This window comes from Macaca thibetana, chromosome 12 (assembly GCF_024542745.1).
Source record: "Macaca thibetana thibetana isolate TM-01 chromosome 12, ASM2454274v1, whole genome shotgun sequence".
Taxonomy (NCBI): domain Eukaryota; kingdom Metazoa; phylum Chordata; class Mammalia; order Primates; family Cercopithecidae; genus Macaca; species Macaca thibetana.
The window spans coordinates 91428586-91448037 of NC_065589.1; the positions used below are offsets into that span (position 1 = coordinate 91428586).

A 19452-nucleotide genomic window follows, 5' to 3' on the forward strand; every position below is an offset into this window, starting at 1 on the left:
GGAGTTTCTTATACTGTTCTTGTGACTTTCCTGTAAATTTAAAATTCCATTAAAATAACAAAATTACAAAAGTAGAGTTCCAACATCTATTCCAAGCCCCTCTGTGAGTCAGTCAAGTCTGGAGACTGGAGAGGAGATGGGGCAAGGAGGCAGAGTGGACACAAATGTAGAATTCCTCTGTGCCTTACTGCCCACCTAGGCTGTTCAGTGATTTAAAAAAAAAAAAAAGCAGGTCAAAACTCTGAGTGTGGTGGCATACACCTGTAGTCCCAGCTACTCAGGAGGCTGAGGCAGGAGGATCACTTCAGCTCAGGAGTTTGAGGCCAGCCTGTGCAACATAGCACGAACCCATATCCAAAAAAAAAAAACAGGTCATGATTAGGAAAAAAAGCAAGTTAGCATTTGGTAGCCTTAGGCTCTCCTTCCTCTGCCATTTTTTTCCCCTTGCATCACTGACTTATAATTCGGAAATAAAATCTTTTGTCACCTTAAGAAAGATGTGGGAAAGTTCAGAAGAGACAACAGAGGATTCAGAGTCTTGATGGTGCATCCATCCTTTCACTCTGCGAAGGGCCTGCCCCAGTCACAACGTTAGACTGATGAGTGAGGGGCCCATCAAAGTGTCTCAGCCTCTGAGTTTCCTTGTGGTCATTTGCTCCAGACAAAATATTTCAAGTACAATCATACATGTTTCAAATGTGTGACCATTAGCAGAACTATGATCCAGTTAAGAGCCCATACATAGAAAATGTTGTAATTTTTTTCTTCCTGAGATGGAGAGATAAATTGTAATAAATATTCTTTTTTTAACTTGTCTTTCCTTCCAACTTACATTAGAAAGAATACAGGAAAGATTATGAAGAGTCCATTAAAGGCAGAAACCTGACTGGCCTGGAGGTCACGCCAGCTTTGTTACATGTCAAATATGCAACTAAAATAGCAAGCGAGGTAGTGCCCACTTGGTGTTTTCTTTCCCTCTTAATCCAAATAATTGCACTAATGACACTCATTAATGTGTTCCTCCTACCATTTACATCACCACCTAACTGTGGGTTTCAAACTGGGTTCTCATGTGTTTGGTACTACCACCTAATCTATTACCATGTTAATTCTTCTAATTTTTTATTTGAATATTATCTTAGCATTCTGTTAACTTCAAGTTTTCATTTGATATTTAATGTTAACTGATCATGCTTATACCCTGCCTTTATTCATATTTTTACTGAACTGTGAACCCTTTAAAAATTGGAATTGTTTTTTATTTTTTTCTTCTTTGCCTAAGAGGATCAATCTAGGCTTTCTTGTCAGTGTTTCTGCTTTTCTTTCATGATATAGAAAGAGTACAGGAAAGATCTAGAGGAAAGCATCCGTGGGAAGGGCCTCACTGAAATGGAAGATACACCTGACATGCTAAGAGCAAAGAATGCCACTCAAATCCTCAATGAGGTAGGCCCACAGCTGACAGCCTGCACATAATTCATAGAGCATCATTTCTTTGTTAGCCAAATTATACTGGAAAAAGCAAAACAAAAACAGAATAGAGAAAAACAAAAACAGAATAGAGAAAAACAGAGCTTTTGATTTTCAGATTCCATATCCAACATAATTGTTAACCATTACGTAAAATATATCTCAATTTCTGATGGATATTATAACAGTATGTTTCTGTGGTGGTTATAATCTATTTGATTTAATTTGATATATTTGGTATGCTCATTTACATAAAAACACTACACTGGAGTGGTGTGTGCACCTAAGTGTAATCTTAGTTATGTACCAAACCAGATATACAATTTACTTTATACTCTAATCTTCTAAGCAGAGAATGCTAAAAGTATTCAAAAGAAGGCCTCTGTTGACCCATATTGACCTGCATAGAATAGTTTCCTCTAGAGGGCTTCTGCAGACGCCACTCCATCCTACCACACGGAAGAGTGAAGGTGAAGAGTAGCAAGCGACACTATCTGTGACAGCTGGGGTGGTGTGTTGTGTGGCTTTATATTCACTCTGTATGTTTATTACCTAGTAGTAGGATTTAGGTACCTTTTTTTTTTCTTTTAATGCTACTATAGAAAGAATATAAGCGAGACCTGGAACTGGAAGTCAAAGGAAGAGGCCTGAATGCCATGGCCAATGAAACTCCGGATTTTATGAGGGCCAGGAATGCTACTGATATTGCCAGTCAGGTCAGTGCTACTATTCGATGTCAATCTTTCAGGAAAGTAGTTGTAACTTTAAGGACATCAAGTGTCCCTCTGTCATCTGATTTATTGGTGACAGTCACATGCATACAATGGCATTCTTGAACATCTGCCTGGAGGAATCCACCCCAATGAAAGGATGGAGGACCCTTTGCCAGGCTCATTGCTGTCTGCCTTTCTGAGTCCATAGGCTCTGGGGACATGCAGAGCAAAGGGCAGAAACTGAGGAATTAAGTAGCTTTTTAGAGCTGGGCAGACTCGACATCCTGGCCTTGTTTCTGAGTCAATCCACTCATTTGATGCCAGGAATTCCTTGCTTAGAATATCTTGGGAGTTCTTCCTCTCCTTTCAAGCCCTAAGTTTAGAATAGTTTTTAGGCATCTTAGCTTGTCTAATGCTCATTGGTATGGGTCTTTTGCTTATTTGTCATCCTCCCAGCTTGTATATAAACAATCCATGCCTTACTATCTGCTGATGATCCCTCCTTACCCATATCCCATCCTGCATCCAACTAGATCTTCTCTCAACAGCTAGGACTTGACCTTTCTTACTGAATTTCACTCTTTAGTATAAAACTATGAACAAAATAGGAAGAAATGTCTGTTGAATGTCAAATGAATAAGTCCCTCTTGGAAAAGAAATATGGCTCACCTCTTAATCAAATCAAGCCAACAACTGTTGTGCACATTGTAAACATTTACCCAACTATTGGGTGTCTTTTACAGATTAAGTACAAGCAATCAGCAGAAATGGAGAAAGCCAATTTCACTTCTGTGGTTGATACTCCAGAGATCCTTCATGCCCAACAAGTCAAGAATCTTTCAAGCCAGGTAAGGACATTCGTCATGCCATCACTCAAACCCCAATCACGGAAGAATGGAAGTCCTTCCGTTAATACCTTAAGAGATTTTTCAAATCACAGTTTTTCCCAATAAAAAAGAGATTCACCAGGTGCGGTGGATCACGCCTGTATTCCCAGCACTTTGTGAGGCCAAGGCAAGTGGATCACTTAAGTCCACGAGTTTGAGATCAGCCTGGGCAATGTGGCAAAACCCTGTCTCTACAAAAATTGTCCAGGTGTGGTGGTGCACACCAGTCCCAGCTTCTAGGAAGGCTGAGGTGGGAAGATTGATTGAGCCCAGGCAGTTGAGGCTGCAATCAGCTGTGACTGTACCACTGGAGTCCCCTGGGCAACAGGGTGAGACTCTTAAAGAAAAAAGAGAGAGAGACAGGCCTGGCGCAGTGGCTCATGCCTGTAATCCCAGCACTTTGGGAGGCTGAGGTGGGCGGATCACGAGGTCAGGAGATCAAGACTATCCTGGCTAACATGGTGAAACTCCATCTCTACTAAAACACACAAAAATTAGCCGGGCGTGGTGGCGGGGGCCTGTAGTCCCAGCTACTTGGGAGGCTGAGGCAGAAGAATGGCATGAACCTGGGAGGCAGAGCTTGCAGTGAGCCAAGATTATGCCACTGCACTCCAGCCTGGGCAACAGAGCAAGACTCCGTCTCAAAAAAAAAAAAAAAAGAGGGAGCGAGAGAGAGAGGGTAACCTACGATGCAAGAATTTTAAGGCACTGAAGAACTCTTACATGGTACAACTTGTAATTAATGAATCAATATTTTAACATGTAAAATCTCTTATCATGTGGCTTTAAAAATGTGTGCGCAAATCTGGAAGAAACAAAGTAGCCCACATTTGGATTACCAATCTCAAACAAGATTGAGATTGAGACCACACAGTCTAACCCCTGACTCCCCTCATGATGAATAACTCTCCATCTTCCTACAAATAGAGAGATGAAGAAAAGTAGGCTGTCCTGCACACCCCAGGATATGCCCTCATTTGTATTAACGATTGTCAGTGATGGTCAGGAGTCTGCAAGTTGTTTAGAGTGGCACCAGATTAGAATTTGTGCTTGTCTTCTGATCAAGAAGTTCCAAAGCAGTAGTTAACCTGCCCTAGCTGTGCTTTATAGGCACCTGGGGATGTAGATTCCCTGGTCCAACTCTGGAATTTTGACACTAGTAAATCTGTGGTAGGCTCTGGAAATCTATTTTTGTTTGTTTTTAATTTTCACAGATTATCTCTTAATGACCAATCAGGTTGGGGAATCAAGGATTTCAACCCTTTATTGGCAACATATAGTTGTATGTTGTAAAATTACACATGAAAAATATAGTTATCACTAGAGAGTGGTTTGATTAGGAAGCAGGTGTATTCAAATGGTAGAAATCTTTCTTTTCTTTGAAGGGTAGGGATGTGGAAGAATAATTAGCTTTTTAAAAATTACCAAAATTATATGAGCTCTGAATTATCGTGTTGTGTTCATTGAGGGAGCCAGGGAGGCTGACAGTCTTTGGGCTGTGAGAGGCTCACCAGCCTTTTACCTTCTGCTTTTGATACTGCTGATCTTTAATGAAACTTCAGCACATGGGCCTATCGCAGTGTAGGATCAAGTCACTTGCTCTGCTCTCCTGGGGCTCTCTCTGGCTGGTTCCTCAAGGCCTAAAATATAGCCAGGCAAGTTAGTTCCTCCCCAGTTCAGATCAGTATTTACAGTTGAATGGTAAATACTGGTGAGATGGTGCTTGTGTTTCCACAAACTTGCTTCTCGATTTCCAATGGAGAATCTGTATTTATAATTCTTAAACCTCATACCTGGGGGTTAAGGCAAGCAATGTCAGCTGACTCACAAATTTAGGATACTATACAGTAGTCTCCCCTTATCTGAGGGGGATATGTTCTAAGACCTCTAGTGGGTGCCTGAAATTACAGACAATACCCAAACCTATATATACTGTTTTCTCCTATACATATACATCTATGATAAAGCTTAATTTGTAAATTAGCACAGTAAGAGATTAACAATAATAAAATAGAACAATTATAAAAATATACTGTAATAAAAGTTATGTAGTTACATGGATGTGGTCTCTCTCTCCCTCAAAATATCTTATTGTAATGTACTCTTATTTTTGATCAAGGTTGACTACAGTTAACTGAAACCGTGGAAAGTGAAACCTCAGATAAGTGGGGACCACTCTACTGAATACTTAATGCCAGTATGGCAGGCCAGGTCTCACAACTGTTTCAGTACTAACTGAGTGGTTAAGTTAGATATTAAAAGCCAGTGTCCCTGTACAAAGGCTGGGATGTAACAAAAGCCCACCAAAAGTTTTGCCTAGGCCTTTCCTGGGCCTTAAAGCATAACAAAATAATGAAGGAATTCTTAACAGGACCCATGTAGAATTAAACAAGTTTTACTGTGGAGTCTAAAAAAACTCCCCAGGCCTCCACAAACAAGTTTATTGAGGGTCTGAAGAAACTCCTCAAACCTCCCTGATTTAGCAGGAGACAACGTAAGAGTAATTACCCCAGCACCTGACCCCATTTAAATTAAGTAAATTTACTGACGCTCCAGAGGAAGGTCTTCAGAACTCAGACCTTAGTTATAAATTAAAAGAAGATGGCCAGGCGCGGTGGCTCACGCCTGTAATCCCAGCACTTTGGGAGGCGGAGGTGGGCAGATCACGAGGTCAGGAGATCGAGACCATTCTGGCTAACACGGTGAAACCCTATCTCTACTAAAAATACAAAAAAATTAGCTGGGCGTGGTGGCGGACACCTGTAGTCCCAGCTACTTGGGAGGCTGAGGCAGGAGAATGGCGTGAACCTGGGAGGCGGAGCTTGCAGTGAGCCGAAATCACGCCACCGCACTACAGCCTGGGCGACTGAGCAAGACTCCCTCTCAAAAAAAAAGAAAAAAAAAATCACTTATGTCTTTAGATGAATGAACACTTACACATAGACATATAGCTTAAAAGGTATATAAGCTCTGAAAAACTTCATAATTTTGAGTTTGGCGATAATTTCCAGGACTTCTCCCAGTAACCAGTTACAAAAATAAAAACTCTTGGCCGGGCACAGTGGCTCTCGCCTGTAATCCCAGGACTTTGTGAGACCAAGCAGGGTGGGTCATGAGGTTAGGAGATTGAGACCATCCTGACCAACATGGTGAAACCCCATCTCTACTAAAAATACAAAAATTACCTGGGTGTGGTCATGCACACCTGTAATCCCAGCTATTCAGAAGACTGAGGCAGGAGAATTGCTTGAACCAGGGAGTCAGAGGTTGCAGTGAGCCAAGATTGCACCACTGCACTCCAGCCTGGAGACACAGCGAAACTCCGTCTCAAAACCAAAAACCAAAAACCTCTTTTCCTCCCCAGTTCATCTGCATTTCGTTATTGGGCCACGAGAAATAGCAGCCCAACCCTCAATTTGGTCTGGGAACACCAGGGAGTTAGGTCCCTTTCTCCCAGAATATGTCCAAGTTCCGTGTTCAAATGTGATTACCCCTCTAAGGGATTAGCACCAGCTCTGCAAACCAGTTGAGGTAGCTTTTGCTTAATCTTGGAAAAAATAAAAGAAAAACAATAAAAATAAAAATAAAAGGAGGATTGTTTCTATTCTTTTCCCAGGACAATGAGAACTGTTTTCTTTACACCTACATAGCTAAGGAGTCATCTAGGTGACTTTTTCATGAACAAAACATTTGTTCCTGGTGAACTACCTTTTCTTCCAAAAAATCTTGTCTTTAATTCGCTTCCATTTAGATTAATAAAATCTAGGCCTACATCTCTCATTGGCTGAAACTGTTTCTTTGTTGTCTCTGGCAAGATTACAAATTTCAATACTTATAAATGTAATTCCTATATTAACAACATAAATAGAGACAGGATAGTTTTATCCCCATTATAATAGTGGCTAGTCTCTTTCCTCAGCCCTCAGCCCTACAAACCAAAACTTCCCTGAAAAGTGGGAAAAACTGGAGCTAAGTTAAGCTAGAGAGAGAAGTGAAAGGACATAGCGAGAAGCGATGAAAGAAAAATAAGGCTCTAAAGGCAAAGTGTAAGTGTTCTGCTGCAGAGAATAAAGACGATCAGTTTGGTGGTGGGAATGACTGCCCACTGGTATCTGGAAGAGCAGCCTCTATGGATATGTATCTCCAGTCAAAGGCTGGGGCAGGACAGGGGAGCTCAAAGAATAGTGATGTCTGGCTCAGAGTAGTCCTTGGCCAGTCAGCTGGCCTTAGTGGTGCTCCAGGTGTGTCTGTTTGGTAGAGCTGCCAGTCCTGTCAGGCTGCTTTCTGCAGCATCAAGAGCCATATTCTGGAAACGCCTCTGGGCCTGCCTGCCCGCCTGCCCGCCCAGTCCTGCAGCCGGGAGCCCTGACCACACCTGCTCATGGCTCAGTGAACATCTTGTCACCAGCTAAGGCTTTCTAAAGGTCATGTCTTTGACTCTTAACCCTCCAGCTTCTCTCCACCAGCTTGTTGAGCAGTCTGGCTACATAGCTTCATCCAGCCCAGCAAGGACTACTGCCACTGGAGGCATCCCCATCTCCCTCTCTGGGCATTGCTGGCTATGACTTTCCTGTGGACCAGCTAGCAAGGTTCCCCCTCTGCCAGCTTTGCCATGACAATAGGTCCTACTGAATGTCTGGGCTCAGTGTTCCTGGAAAGGAAAAGTATGGTGCTCTTTGACTGAGACGGTTCTTCCTTGCAATGCCCTAACATCCTTGGACAGTTAAGAAAATACAAAGGACTTTCCCTCTGCTGAGCCTGGAAGGGCTATTTTAGGTCCCACTGGCCTATATCCCTGTGGTGTTTACCCTCCTTATTTCTTGGAATCTATTCCCAGAAAAAATACAAGGAAGATGCTGAGAAGTCCATGTCATATTATGAGACTGTTTTGGACACCCCAGAGATGCAGAGAGTCCGGGAGAACCAAAAGAACTTCAGCCTTGTAAGTTTTTATTAAATGTAAGACACAGCCCACAGGCACCTAGGGGTGCTGAGGAAGATGCCTCTGGATATCCCAGGCCTGCAGTGGGGCTGTTGTGCAGCCCTCTGCTACTCCCATCCTGCCCCAGGAAGTGTGTGCTCAATTCATCTCTGGGCTCACCTTACATCTTAATCCCAAATCACAGCATGAAAGACTCATCTGTTACTTCGTTGGTGGTGTAGGGGAGAAAAAATAGTATCTTTTCCCCACCCATGGCAAGGTTCATGGCTAAAACTCTTGTAACAAAAGACAGATTAACAAGAGACACACATACAATTTATTTAATAAAAGCTTCAGAAATGACGACCCAAAGAAACAGGAAAATGTGTGTATTTTTAAGGATAGAGATGCAGAAGTGTGACTGGACAAAGGGGTATGATCCAATGGTAATGAACAGGTGATTTAGCAAGGCCTGTTTATTCAGATTCTCCTAGAATCTCTGTCTTTGGCTCCTATCCTCTGGGTCTAGGGAGGACCCTTCTGGAAGGAGGGGCGTATTGCCTGCTTTAAACGAAGATCAGATAATTATTATCTGCTTTAGGAAAAAACACAGAAGGCCGGAAAAACCCTCCTGCTTCTGCTGTTTTTTCAAATGTCAAGGTGCCATATTTTGGGATAGTGTATCCTAAACCCTGTCAGTGGCTTTCTTTATGTGAACTATCACCGCTTTCCATTAGTGGTGACATCTATCTTTTTCAAAGTTAAATCTAAGCCAGAGATACTTAAACAAAAACAAACAAACCCCTAGCTTTATATGTTTTTTAAAATTAGTTTCTCCACAAAATTCTTATCAAATAATTTCCCTTGGGCTACCAGACCATAATTATTGTGGCACAGACTTTTTTTTTAAAGATACAGGATTTTAATTTCCTTTACATAATATAGGACAAATAAAGAAAATAAAGCAATGTTGAAATCTTAACAAGATATTTACTCTTTCTTCATAGCTCCAATACCAGTGTGACCTTAAAAACAGTAAAGGAAAAATTACAGTTGTTCAAGACACGCCAGAAATACTGCGTGTAAAAGAAAATCAAAAGAATTTCAGCTCGGTATATTTACTATTTATTTTGCATTTAATGCTAACCTGGTCATTTCACTCTCCTCTTTAAAAATATACTAGCCTTATATTGATAGACAATTAACATCTAACCTCCTCAGTAATACTAGCAGTGATTTGCTAAAATCCCCCATACTTTGCTCCAAAATCCTCTCTCCAGAGACCATTTGAAATAACTTTATATCTGCTAACAAAGTAACTTTTATTTTTAAATTTTAAAATCCCAGAATAGTAACATGTGTTGTCTTGCTTCAAGAAGATAGATTTCTTTTTGACATTGTGATTTCTTTTGTTATTTCTCCCCCAAATAACTGATTGACTTTGCATTTCTTTAATGGATTTTGTGTTACATATGGGAGGGTTTTGTTGTTAATCCACATTTCCTGGCTCTTCTCATCCTGTGTTAGTATGGTACCACAATCTTAGAAGAAATCTTAAGATCTGGAAAGTGATCCATGTTGTATATCTGGTCTGAGTCACTGGTACTGACATGGAAATGTCAGGCGCGATGCTCTGGCACTTGCCTGGGAACATCGTTTTCACAGAAGCCATGTGTCCTAGTCTTTCTCCAGGAACTGCTGGGTTTTCCTTTCTTCTGTGTAACACCGTCCTGATTCTCAATGCCCAGGTTTTATATAAAGAGGATGTCTCACCAGGAACGGCTATCGGAAAGACACCTGAGATGATGAGAGTGAAACAAACACAGGACCACATTAGCTCGGTAAAGACACAGAGGATGCACTTGTAATATTTTCTGCCTCCCTTTGATAATTTACAATGACCTATGAATTGCACTCAAGCCTCTGTCACCAGAAACAGCTTATATTGCTAAAATAGGTGCCTGTGTACCACCACCACACGGTATACACCAGTGGCTAGAGTCATCTCATACTCAGTGCAGTGCCTTGGCGGTTTTCGTGAGGGAGAGATTACATCTGAAAAACGGAGAGGCTTGTGAGAAGGTAGAATCCGGTACAGCCAAAGAACCAATCTTCCTGGATATATGAATGTGAATCTGTTTGTCCTAGTCAAATGACGTGTTGGCCATAAAGACACTGGGATATACAGGAAAGGGCTGCAGTCTAAATAGGGTTCCCCACTCCTGCCCCAAAGAGACAAGAGAGAGACAAAGTGTCCCTGTCCTCGGAATTGTTCTCCTCTTACCCAATATCAGAATGAGTTACCCAATACCAGAATGAGGTCCCATTCACACTAAGTATAAAGCTTGCTAATTTACATTGTTGATTTTTTTAAATTTGGGGGTTACAAAGAACATGTACATGTTGGGAAGAATAACTGTCCAGCATGTAATAATACCTTTTCCCATTTTTAAATGTGCAGGTGAAGTATAAGGAAGCAATAGGACAAGGAACTCCAATCCCTGACCTGCCTGAAGTGAAACGTGTGAAGGAGACGCAGAAGCACATCAGCTCGGTAGTGGTCATACTCTCAGCTTGCATTTGTGTGACTGGCTATCTCCCAATTGCTACCCTGGTGCTCTCTCATCCTTCTGCTTCCTATTAAGAGCTTCCATGCCTTGGGGATGTTGTGAATTCTCCCTTAGTCTTGATGGGGTCACTACAGGTTGCAAAAGTAGTTAAGAAACCTCTCTTCTCATAATCAAGGAGTAGAAGGGACTTGGCTTTCTTTTCCTACCTGTCGCTGACTTGAAGCTCATGGACTTGGCTTCTTAATGATTATGCCATTCGTTTCCAAAGTAAAAGGTTTTGATGGTAGTAATAAGGTTATTGGGATGATCTCAAGTAATTTAACTAAAAGCATATACATATAAACACAGAAGTAGTATAACATACTTTGGTTTTGTGTATATATATAAAACATGTGTGTATGTGTTATGTGTGACACATCATATGAATGATAGGATTCCCAGTGTCCAAAAAGACCCTGGGTAGACATGTGAAGTCTCTTCTCCCCTCCCTTTCAAGATTTCTTGTCCTGTATTCTTTGCTCTCTCCATCTTGTAAAAGCAGTGGTGCAGGCTGTGATGGACCTACAATGGCATATTATACATTAAGCCTGTTCTCTCATGGGAATTTCAGGCACCTGTGCAGTTTATTGCGGGGCGGGTGTCCCCAACACCTGAAATATCAGGTTAGCACATTTGTCCTGACCTTTTGTCAAGCAAGCCCTGGCTCTGCACCCCCACCCCTTTTCCCATCCATAGGCAGAGTCTAGGCAGGTGTTGGCTACTAGCAAGAGACTATGTGAAGTTTGGGAAATAGTTTATGGCCAATAAAAGGTGAGGACCTTGGTCTTGGGACTCCCCTCGTCAATGGAGGACTGAGCTCTCATTTGATTTTCTTTAAAAGATACTTGGTATTTCTCTTGCAGGTTGTTCATATTATTTAGATCTCATTCCCTTCTCACTCCCTGCTTATACTCTGGCTTCCTTGTGGTACAAATTTCATTTAGAGTTTTGTGTCCTCTAATACGGGTTGAGAAAGCTAGCCCAGGCTCCTTTGTCACTTTGCATTACAACTTCTTGGTTTTCTTGGTTTGCTTTGTGCTGTTGTCTGTGATCAATTCTGCTGCTTTGTTGGGTGAAGAGTAAAGAAATGCAACTTTGTTACCAAGAAGGTAGATGTTCAAAGGTTCCTAGAAGTTACCGATATCGGCATGATAGCTTTGTTTTGCAAGGAAACTTCTAGGAACCTTTGAACATCTACCTTCTTGGTAACAAAGTTGCATTTCTTTACTCTTCACCCAACAAAGCAGCAGAATTGATCACAGACAACAGCACAAAGCAAACCAAGAAAACCAAGAAGTTGTAATGCAAAGTGACAAAGGAGCCTGGGCTAGCTTTCTCAACCCGTATTAGAGGACACAAAACTCTAAATGAAATTTGTACCACAAGGAAGCCAGAGTATAAGCAGGGAGTGAGAAGGGAATGAGATCTAAATAATATGAACAACCTGCAAGAGAAATACCAAGTATCTTTTAAAGAAAATCAAATGAGAGCTCAGTCCTCCATTGACGAGGGGAGTCCCAAGACCAAGGTCCTCACCTTTTATTGGCCATAAACTATTTCCCAAACTTCACATAGTCTCTTGCTAGTAGCCAACACCTGCCTAGACTCTGCCTATGGATGGGAAAAGGGGTGGGGGTGCAGAGCCAGGGCTTGCTTGACAAAAGGTCAGGACAAATGTGCTAACCTGATATTTCAGGTGTTGGGGACACCCGCCCCGCAAAAAACTGCACAGGTGCCTGAAATTCCCATGAGAGAACAGGCTTAATGTATAATATGCCATTGTAGGTCCATCACAAAAATCTGGGTGGCTCACGCCTGTAATCCCAGCACTTTGGGAGGCCGAGACGGGCGGATCACGAGGTCAGGAGATCAAGACCATCCTGGCTAACACAGTGAAACCCCGTCTCTACTAAAAAAATACAAAAAACTAGCCGGGCGAGGTGGCGGGCGCCTGTAGTCCCAGCTATTCGGGAGGCTGAGGCGGGAGAATGGCGTAAACCCGGGAGGCAGAGCTTGCAGTGAGCTGAGATCCGGCCACTGCACTCCAGCCTGGGTGACAGAGCGAGACTCCGTCTCAAAAAAAAAAAAAAAAAAAAAAAAAAAATCTGGGTATGTTGCTCCCCACCCCATGCACTAATACACCAGGGAATCCATCCATTTAAAAGAACCCATTCAGTCCTTTAGGCTGAAAACTTAAGAGTTAAGGAGGCTTAGAAAGTGGAGGTTCCTTAATGTTTTCATTAAAATGCATAGTCCTTCGATATTACTACTAAAAAATATGGACTTCTCCCAATTCAGAAAACACTAGTTTACTTGATCCAGCAATTAGCAGTAAAAATTTCAAGTAAAGATGCTCTTCCTGAAAAATAAACCGATTAAACCATCTCATATCCAGGGACGAGGCTCCTACAGATTAGGAGCCAGCGAGGAACATTCATTAGAACATATAAAACAAACAGAGAATTCTTGATAAGCCTGAAGGAATAGAGTATCCTGTGATTAGAAAAGTTTAAACCAAGCAATCTATTCATTAAGTACAAGTCTACTGCAGGCCTACTATATTTAAGGCACCAATGCTAGATGCAGCAAAATGGTTGGATTTTTCTCATTGGTAAATTTATTATTATTTAATGCATTTTAGGCATGCACTAAGTGGTTATAGAAAATGCGTAATTTAGTGCCCAGTTTTCAAGACAGTAAATTTTTTTACTACTTTGGAAAAGACAACATAAATATTTATGGAATTTTTCCCCCTGTTCCTTGAATGATTTTGAGAGCTAGATTGTTTTTATGAGTTTCCCCCAAATAGCCCACATGTAGCTGCTATCTAAAGGATTTACGGTCATTTTACCTTTCCGGGTATTCTAATTATTTTCTACAGGTTATGTACAAAGAAAACTTGGGAACAGGCATTCCAACCACTGTGACTCCAGAGATTGAGAGAGTCAAACGCAATCAAGAGAACTTTAGCTCGGTATTTACAAATATATCATATACAATATAAATTATTTCCCACAAAAAATTTACCACAATAACCATCTTTTTTAAAGAAAGTAACATCTTAACAATTCTGTGTGTTTCTGTGCGTGTTGTGTATTATTACCTGACCAAAACCACATTAATACAAAATGACTCACATTTCCGATTATACTTTAACATTTTCAGTGACTTGACTAGATTTGAAATACTGTAAGTACAATTAACAAGATTCCTCAGCTTCATACTTATATCCTATAACTTAATGCTTTCCATTGTACTTTTTCATTTCCACAATTAGCACTGTAGAGTTTACCATTAAAACTGAAAAAAGTAAAAACATTATCCTTACTAAATATTACTTACTAAAAAACTGTCTCCTCACATATAACCCCTTCCCCCACTTCCTCCCTTCCTTACTCTCTGTGCTTGTTTTAAATGTCCTCTGGGTACTTTCTTGTATCTCACAGGTTTTGTACAAAGAAAATTTGGGGAAAGGAATCCCAACAGCTATCACTCCAGAGATGGAGAGAGTCAAACGCAATCAAGAGAACTTTAGCTCGGTATTTCTTAGGGGGCCAAAAAAAAAAAAAAAAAAAAAAAAAAAAAAAAATCCCGTAATTTTATTTAAAATAATAACACCTTACAAATGTAAAATTACTAAATTCATATAATGAAAATAATAATACCAAATATTACCTCAGTTTTCAACCTGAATCTAATTTAGTATTTAGTTCTGGTGTGAAACTTTAACTGTGTTTTCTCTAAAACATAGATATTTATCACTTTCTTTAAAAACCTGTAATACTCTGTTTGCTTCCTCCATTCCTCCTTTAATAACAGTAGGTGTTTCTAACTGGTGTGACACAAGTCAAAAGTAAAATCTAACACCCTTTCAAAAGGACAATGTAAATTAGAATTTTATTTGTATTTATTGTGGCTGTTTGAGGTATTCTTTGTGTTTGCAGCTTAAGTTTTTTTTTCGATGTTTAGATGTTTATTTATTTTCCATAAGTTTTGGGGGTACAGGTGGTTGGTTACATAAGTTCTTTAGTGGTGATCTGTGAGATTTTGGTGCACCATATCTGTAGTCTTTTATCCCTTGCCCCCTCCCACTCTTTCCTGTAAGTCCCCAAAGTCCATTGTATCATTCTTAGGCCTTTGCGTCCTCATAGCTTAGCTCCCACATATCAGTGAGAATATACATTGTTTGGTTTTCCATTCCTGAGTTACTTCACTTACAATAGTCTCTAATCTCATTGGAGGTCACTGTGTTTGCAGTTTTTCTTAAAAGAATGTCATTCTTAAATATTTTCATTCAAAGACAACATAGCAATTCACAGTAAATATAATTTACTTGTCTTGGCTATTTTTTGTACGCTATGTAAGATACAAATAATTTTTCCTTTGGAAAACTTTCAGTATCATTGAAAGCTAGTATTATTTAGCTTTCAACATTTATTCTTTATTTTGTTCCCCCAAACCTACTTCTTTTTCTCTCTCGTCTTTCTTTGGTTCCCTAATTTAATGTTACCAACAACGCATGAATATTAATTTCAACTAGTTTGAACGCTATTTGATACTCCTGTCTTTGAGAGAAGCCCTACATAAGTCAAGCCACTCCTGCCGGCAGCCTGGCAGCTGTGTTTTTAACTGATGTCTTTTACAGACAGACATCCTGTGTGTGACTAAATGTCCAAAGGGGATCTATAGTTACTCTATTTTTAAAAGTTATTGAGGTACTTCATCATAAAAACAACAATAAAAATACTTTTAGGCTGTTTTTTTAGGTTAAGTCTACCTAAAAGATGGGTCCAGGTTGATTCATTTGTTGGTTTTGTGCACACAGATATTATACAAAGAGAACTTGAGCAAGGGGACTCCCCTACCTGTCACTCCTGAGATGGAGCGAGTCAAACTCAATCAAGAAAACTTTAGCTCGGTATTTGGGAGAAAGCTCTTTAACTCCTTATTAAAAAATAATAATTTCTATAAAACAGAACATCTCACTGTTCATCCCTTTATAATAATCAATTTAACAAAATCTTTTTTTGTAAATCATATCAACTGAATCCTTCTGTTTTCCAGATCTCCTACTCACCATTTGATTCTAACATTTTATACTTTCTATAATAGTCCCTTAAAACTTTTTCTTTCCTTCTCTTTTCACCTTTATGTTATTGTTGGAACTGTTGAAGTTAATTGATTTCTAGAAAAGAAAAACCAAACAGTAAAGCTCTTATTTACTTGGAACTCTTTTTATCTGATGTTTCTGGGTTAGAAATGCAAGAAAAGATACTGGACTTGAAGCCACATGTAGAAATGGTGGCTCTTTGGTGGGAACAGGGATCTTCTTAACATAGACCCTATTCAGATAAACAGTAGCACCAAGAAAGAAAATTGCTCCATATTGAAACGAAAAGAAATCTTATTTTGGGCCAGGCGTGGTGGCTCACATCTGTCATCTCAGCACTTTGGGAGGCTGAGGCAGGCGCATCGCTTGAGCCCAGGAGGTCGAGACCAGCCTAGGGAACATGGTGAAGTTCCATCTCCGCTAAAAATAGAAAAAATTAGCCAAGCATGGTGGCAAGTGCCTGTAGTCCTTGCTACTTGGGAGGCTGAGGTGGGAGGATCGTCTGAGCCCTGGGAAGTCAAGGTTGCAGTGAGCCGTGATTGGGCCACTGTACTCCAGCCTAGGCAACAGGAGTGAGACCCTGTCTCAAAAAAAAAAAAAAAAAAAAAAAAAAAAAAAGAAAAAGAAAAAGAAAAATCTTATTTTGATACTTATGTAAAACAAGCCATTTCATGAATAGAAATCCAGGCCTTCTGATTTTTTTTAAATATACAAATCAGATCATGAGCTTACATTTAATGTTATTTTCTCTTTTATTAATATTGTTGCTGAAAAGCTCTAACACACAAATTGTTATTTGTGTATTATATAATACACAACTCTGAAACTTCTATATCAAGACCTTAGGTTCACTTATACCTGTGATGGAGAATCAAATGTCATTAGGAAAATTTAGATGGATTTTTTTCTGGGGAGCTGGAATTAATCCAAAATATTTTTAATTGTCAGTTTTAATATATTCTAAAAGTTTGATTCTTTGACATAATTAGATCAGTAACTTTCTTTGGTCCCACTGTCTTTTTGTTCTGTTTTTAATTACTATTCACTAACAATACTTCAATTTGGTTAAATTTTCAATGTTAAGTTAATACGTCTTTTGGAATGTTATATTCATTGTTTTCCCTGTGGGCTATTATTATTATTATTCCTTTTATTGAAAGGCTTGCAACAATTTTCAAAATCATTTTCTAATTATTTTCTTCTATACTAGAGTAAGTATATTATTGTTTGTATCTATTTGAAACCTTAATGATCCTGATGATCCTGTACTTTTTTTAAAGTAACCATTTGTGTTAATTTTTACACAGATTGCATTTAGGCAAAATTGCCCAGTGGTGCATAAGCCTATTAGATAATGTGGAAAATAGACAACGCCATATATTGACTTTTAGACTTGACAACTCTACAACTTGAACGTAATGACAAAGACCAAATTGCCATATTGCATAGATTTGGCCTGTTAAGACAAACACTTTTTGTAGAGAAAATAAATATTTGCTAATCTAACTTAAACATTTTTCTATCGTACACTGAGTATTTTAGTGGTCTTAGGAAGTTATTTGTATTTTTTCCCTTAATTCCTGGCACAGGAAATACTTATATTCAAGTTGCAAAAAAAAGATGAATACCAAAATACACTGATATTTCACTAAGGAAATACAAAACATGTTCTCACCCAGATCTGTGCCTGAACAGAGAGGCTGACTTGTTGAATTTGTCTTTTCTGTCTATAACGTCTATAGTTTTATATCAGGTTCCCCACAAGGTAGATGAAAGGGCTGTTTTGACTGCTCTTGTTTTTTCTGGATGCTTTCTTGTGTCATACAGGTGTTGTATAAAGAAAACGTTGGAAAAGGGATTCCAATCCCCATCACTCCAGAGATGGAGAGAGTCAAACACAATCAAGAAAACTTTAGTTCGGTATTTAAAAATAAAAAATCCCTTTAACTATTTAAAAAGTTTTAAAAAGATTAATGGCTAGATTTTAAAAATCTAATCAACTCATCCCAATAAAAAATTTGACCCCTCTTTTTCCCAACTTAATGCTGCCATTTCCTATGAATCAGTTTTCCCCATTTTGGCAAAACATTAATATAATCATTTAACTTAATAAAAAAAAAAGTGTTCAGTATTATATTCCTGCTTTTACAAATGTAACATTCTGTGTCTAAGCATCCACATTTATACCGCTTTAGCAAATTTGATCTGAACCTAAAGCTTAAACAAATGTATTTTGCAAAGATCCGACTATTAGCCTCGTTTCTTATTCTAACCTTTTCTATCTCTGTTATTTGTACAGATATTTTGAAGTTTCTTTTTAGCACCTTATCATTGCTGTCCATTTGCCTTAAACATCGTTGTTCTCAATATGTTCACCCAACTAAAAATTAAATACTTTGACTTCTTTTGAAAGTGAACAAAAGAAGAGTTGTGTGGATGTGTCGCCATATATACAATGTTTGTAAAACCCAAATATCCATATGACTTATTAATAGCATTTTCAAATCAAAAATAACTTCCTTAGTTTTATTTCCGTCTCTTGCTTGTTTATATTTTTTTCCCTCCTTTGTAACAAGCTGGGAAAGACTAATTGCTGTCTTTCATGGTTGCTCAGTGCTGCAGAGATTAGTTCAAACAATGAAAATAACAAACTTTCTTTTCATATTTCTTAGTTTTTGCTGCTTTTTCCTGCATTCCTTTGCTTTTGAAGATGTCTTTAGGCTCAAACAGTTTGAGTCTAAAAGCTTCTGGTATTTATCTTCCTCTAACTCACTCTCTTCCTCCCTCCCTTCCCACTCCTAACTGCTCCAAAGCAGGGAGAAATGGACTGATTGCTCTTTTTGTTCTGGATGCTTTCTCATCATACAGGTGCTATACAAAGAAAACCTGGGGACAGGAATTCCAATCCCCATCACTCCTGAGATGCAGAGAGTCAAACACAATCAAGAAAACCTTAGCTCGGTATTTTGGAAAGAAAGGGGAAAAAATGCCACTTAACTTCAGAATTAAACTGATCTTTACGTTTATTTTTGTTTTAAACCCAATTTCCCTTCCTTTGCTTCTAATATATCTTATCTTACAAAAGGATATACTTTCCCATTTCTATAATACAGTTAATGTCAATTTTTTACTTCATCTGATATTTACAAACATGTTTTAAAAATAATGAATGTTTCCATTTGTGTGGATAACAACACCGAGATCTAACAGTCTCAAATCCTCACCGTACTCACAAAAATGAAAAAAAAATTAACATGGATAACTCTGACAGCCTTTTCCCAGCAGCTGAGGTCCCTGCTTCTCTAGAGGATGCAGATTCCCCATCCCAACAATGGCTTCCACTAAAGTAGTTGGTAGCATTTTGTCAGCATATAACTTCTGGTTCCTTGGATGACTCTTTTTTTCCTCACCCTTAAAATGTCCCAAGAAATGAAATGTTACTCATGGTTGTTTTTTCTGGATGCTTTCTCATCGCACAGGTGTTATACAAAGAAAACATGGGCAAGGGAACCCCTTTACCTGTCACTCCTGAGATGGAGAGAGTCAAACACAATCAAGAAAATATTAGCTCGGTACTTTGGCAAGAAAAGAAAAAAACTACTTATTTAATGATTTTGAAAACTTTCATGATTTAAAATAATACATATTAACCCTACTTTTTAAAGACAACTTAAATTTTGTGAATTTCTTCAGCAAATTTATCCTTTTTTCCTTTGGGCTACTTCTAGCCTAACACCATTCC

The 19452-nt window shown here is 39.1% G+C and overlaps 1 protein-coding gene across 42 annotated transcripts in view; it reads left to right on the top strand.

Annotated features, from left to right (window-relative positions):
* Positions 1-19452, top strand: part of NEB (nebulin) — a 224169-nt gene that overhangs the window by 193092 nt on the left and 11625 nt on the right. For 17 of the 42 annotated variants that reach the window (XM_050750407.1, XM_050750362.1, XM_050750367.1 and 14 more), the window contains 14 exons: positions 838-948; positions 1336-1446; positions 2073-2186; positions 2927-3031; positions 7908-8012; positions 8999-9103; positions 9740-9832; positions 10453-10545; positions 13482-13574; positions 14047-14139; positions 15426-15518; positions 17538-17630; positions 18579-18671; positions 19190-19282. In XM_050750407.1, coding sequence (XP_050606364.1) covers positions 838-948; positions 1336-1446; positions 2073-2186; positions 2927-3031; positions 7908-8012; positions 8999-9103; positions 9740-9832; positions 10453-10545; positions 13482-13574; positions 14047-14139; positions 15426-15518; positions 17538-17630; positions 18579-18671; positions 19190-19282 — 1395 coding nt within the window. The remainder of the gene's footprint in view (positions 1-837; positions 949-1335; positions 1447-2072; positions 2187-2926; positions 3032-7907; positions 8013-8998; positions 9104-9739; positions 9833-10452; positions 10546-13481; positions 13575-14046; positions 14140-15425; positions 15519-17537; positions 17631-18578; positions 18672-19189; positions 19283-19452) is intronic. The other 25 variants (XM_050750377.1, XM_050750382.1, XM_050750384.1 and 22 more) reach the window with 10 other exon arrangements.